The sequence below is a fragment of the Zootoca vivipara genome, chromosome 1 (assembly GCF_965207765.1).
Source record: "Zootoca vivipara chromosome 1, rZooViv2.hap1.1, whole genome shotgun sequence".
NCBI lineage: Eukaryota > Metazoa > Chordata > Lepidosauria > Squamata > Lacertidae > Zootoca > Zootoca vivipara.
Genome location: NC_142582.1, coordinates 112,359,526 through 112,363,091, shown reverse-complemented (window position 1 = coordinate 112,363,091; position 3,566 = coordinate 112,359,526). Strand labels below are relative to the sequence as shown.

The following is a 3,566-nucleotide window of genomic DNA, read 5'->3' as shown; positions in this document are numbered from 1 at the left end:
GCTTCCGGTTCCGGGAGAGTTCCGCCCGGCTCGAAACCATATGACAGATGCCTCACCCAATCCGACGATTCCTTCAGCCCAGGAGGGAGAGAGAGTGGGTGGGGACAATAGCGTCTTTCCCGCCTCGCGCTTCCAGCCAATGAGGGGCGGCGTTGTGGTTGCTAAGGCGAAGTGGGAGCGAGAGCGGTTTGGGTTGCCATGGGAATCTTCGCGCCAGTTTGAGGCAGCGTCCGCGATGTGCGCTTGGCGTGAAGAGGCAGAGAGCGGATTAAGTGGCGAGGAGAGTCGCAGGAAGCGGTGGGTTAAAGTAGGTAACGAGGTGGGGGGGGGGTGTTTGGTGGGTGTTCTTTAGTTGCACCGTGATTATATTTGTGTCCCACTTTTTTCCGCTCTATTTCATCCTCACAACAGCCCGGCGAGGTAGGCCAGGGAGTGTCTGGCCCAAAACCACCCTAGGCAGCTTAGTGGTGATCTGGACGTGGGTCTTCCCAATACTTCTCCAGTACTCCTAAACATTTCATCATAGATGCTGGAAATCCTCGACATACGTGTGTCTAATCTTTGCTTCAAGATCAGTAGCGACCCCCCCCCAACATTTACTATAATAATAATAATAACAACAACAATAATAGTAATAGGGACGCGGGTGGCTATGTGGGTTAAACCACTGAGCCTAGGGCTTGCCGATCAGAAGGTCGGTGGTTCGAATCCCCGCAATGGGGTGAGCTCCTGCCCACCTAGCAGTTTGAAAGCACGTCAAAGTGCAAGTAGATAAATAGGTACCGCTACAGCGGGAAGGTAAACGGTATTTCCGTGTGCTGCTCTGGTTCGCCAGAAGTTGCTTTGTCATGCTGGCCACATGACCTGGAAGCTGTACGCCGGCTCCCTCGGCCAATAATGTGAGATGAGTGCCGCAACTCCAGAGTCGGTCACAACTGGACCTAATGGTCAGGGGTCCCTTTACCTTTACCTAATAATAATTATAATAATGTATTCATTTATACCCCGCCCGTATGGCTTTGTTTCCCCAGCCACTCTGGGCAGCTCCCAGCAGAATAATGTATTAAAAACACAATAAAACATCAAACATTAAAAACGTCCCTAACAGGGCTGCATTTAAGTTCCTCTAAATGTTCAATCAAAAGACAGCCTCCTGCATCATAAGCACATTAGGTATAGCCCTCCCATCTAAGGCAGAAAAGATAAAGACTTTGCACTCTTTTAAGGGGCAGCCCTTTATTTGAAGATATTTGAATCGTACTATAATCCCACCTCAGACTTTTTCCTTCTTCAGGGTACACTTGTTCAATGTTTCCTCATAAGGATTTTGTTTCGTATATTTCTCTGTCCCCTTCCAGTTGGTCCACATCCTTCATAAAGTGAGGGGTCCCAGACCTGGACACAGTACTCCAGATGAGTCTAACAAGAGGAATTGTTACTTCCCATGACTTGGAAACTATCAAGAGGCTTGGGTGCTTGTAGGCTGCACTCTGATTGGGCTAGACCAGAGGCAAAGCAAACCTTTATTCCACCCAGATCAAAGACTCAGTTTGGCACACACAGAAACCCCACACATTGGGAGCCTCGGTGGTGTCCCTCTGGAGCAGGCACCCCCAAACTGCAGCCCTCCGGATGTTTTGGCCTACAACTCCCATGATCCCTAGCTAACAGGACCATTGGTCGGGGGAGATGGGAATTGTAGTCCAAAACATCTGGAGGGCCGATGCCTGCTCTGGAGGCTTCACCTGGAGTAGAAAACCTCCATAGCTAGCCGAATTATTAGACACTACCCAAATTATCTGCAGTGTGTGGGTGAAAGTTAACTATACATTTCCAAAAGTATTAATTCCACAGTTCACATCACAGGAACAATTGCCCTGATATATCATAATTAATTATAAATACTTAAGGTAAACATGCACATGTTTGCAGACCTAAATATCTTGAAGGAGAAGCCCTATTCTATTCAAAGGGAGTACAAGTGGTTGTCCTACAATTACAGACCTTCCCTTCAATTGATTTATTCACATATTTAATGTATGCTTCACCCAAGGATAGAGACAGACCTGGATAATAGCTGTGTTTTGTATTTCCAGAGACTTTGAATCAGCCATATTCCTCCTTATATGTTGTCTGCTGTAGCACTTATCATAGCCTCATTTGAATATCTACTCCCCCACCAATACTCCATCTTTGTACTCTTACCAGATGCAAAATCATGAGTTCACCATCAGCCAGTTCCACCCCACCCCATCCCCTTACACTTTGTTTACCATCTGTAGCATGATGAAGAATTATTGAAGTTTGCACACTATTGTTACAAGTCTTGGGTGCTGGGCTTTGTGAGTGCAAGTCACCTATAATTCTTATAATTATTAAAAGTTAGAATGAATCAAGGTTTGATTAAACTGTGCTGGAAAATCCTGGGTTTAGCTTATGCTAACAAGCCAGGCTGTGTGGGTGGGAAAGTTGGTTAGAGTGTACTGCTGATAACGCCAAGGCTGTAGGTTTGGTCCCTTAGGGATAGCTGCATATTCCTGCATTGCAGAGGGCTGGACTAGATGATCCTTAGGGTCCCTTCCAACTCTTTGATTTTATCATCAGTATGGTGATGGCCTTTTAATAGCAAACTCTAATGGGGAATTTGACAAAACAAAAAAAGAATAAGCAGAGCATCTTGAAGGATTAGCAGAGCATTGGATTCTGCATATTCAAAGCCAGTGGTGCCCCAATTTGGGGGCTTTTTGTTTGTTAGCTCCAGCAGGAGAACTACTGTTAATACCTTACTGCTCACCTGGACACAGCTGCCACCTACAATGAAGAAACATCTATGGGTGCCACCGTGAACATTGGGGTTAGGAATAGGATTGCACTCCTATTGTGATTTTTTTTGACCTGCGGAGTAATCCTGTGCACGTTTTCTCAGAGATAATGCCTACAGTTGGGCTTTACTCCCAATAAGTATGCCTAGGATTACAGAATTGAACACATATTATAATACTCTGGGAAGAGATGTTTGTCCCTCCACCTTAAAAAAAATTCCTGTGCCAAGAAAAACAGCAGTTTTCCTCAGCAGTTTATCCTTTGTTTAACTATTATTATCGTTAGAAAGTTTATTTTTATTTTGCACATTCACCACATACCAGTGCTAGAATTTCTGTGAACACTTAAACTAGTTGTGTCTCTGCTGTGTGGGTGTCCAGAATGTGAGAATTGCTTCTTGCTCACCTGCTGTTTGAGAGTTTCTCATCTCTGCTGTATTAAAAGATTGTATCTAGGTGTTAAAATTTTGAAAGCTATTAGCTGCTCCTTTGTGTGTTTATCCAAAAAGTCTAAAGTAGTCCTGGTGTGTTTTCAGGACCTGATAATTTGTTCATGCATTTCATTAACAGTTTTCTCCACCAAGTGCTTCTACTGATAATCAGTAGGCAATCTGCCATTTTTCATTTCTGTTTGGGTTACTTCATAAGCATGTTCCTGCATGAGGCTGTAACAAATATAAAGTCAACAAGCAGAGATTTCTGTTCACTGGTCCAAGTGTTTAATGAGAAATCTGGTTAGCTGAT

At 44.4% G+C, this 3,566-nt stretch overlaps 1 protein-coding gene across 7 annotated transcripts in view; it reads left to right on the top strand.

Moving 5' to 3' along the window:
• Positions 1 to 215: 215 nt before the first annotated feature.
• The window catches only part of EFCAB11 (EF-hand calcium binding domain 11), a 54,965-nt gene continuing 51,614 nt past the window's right edge, over positions 216 to 3,566 (top strand). For 6 of the 7 annotated variants that reach the window (XM_088655157.1, XM_088655141.1, XM_035101916.3 and 3 more), the window contains exon 1: positions 216 to 307. In XM_088655157.1, the coding sequence (XP_088511283.1) occupies positions 236 to 307 (72 nt within the window). In that variant the 5' untranslated portion in view covers positions 216 to 235. The remainder of the gene's footprint in view (positions 308 to 3,566) is intronic. The other variant, XM_088655160.1, reaches the window with a different exon arrangement.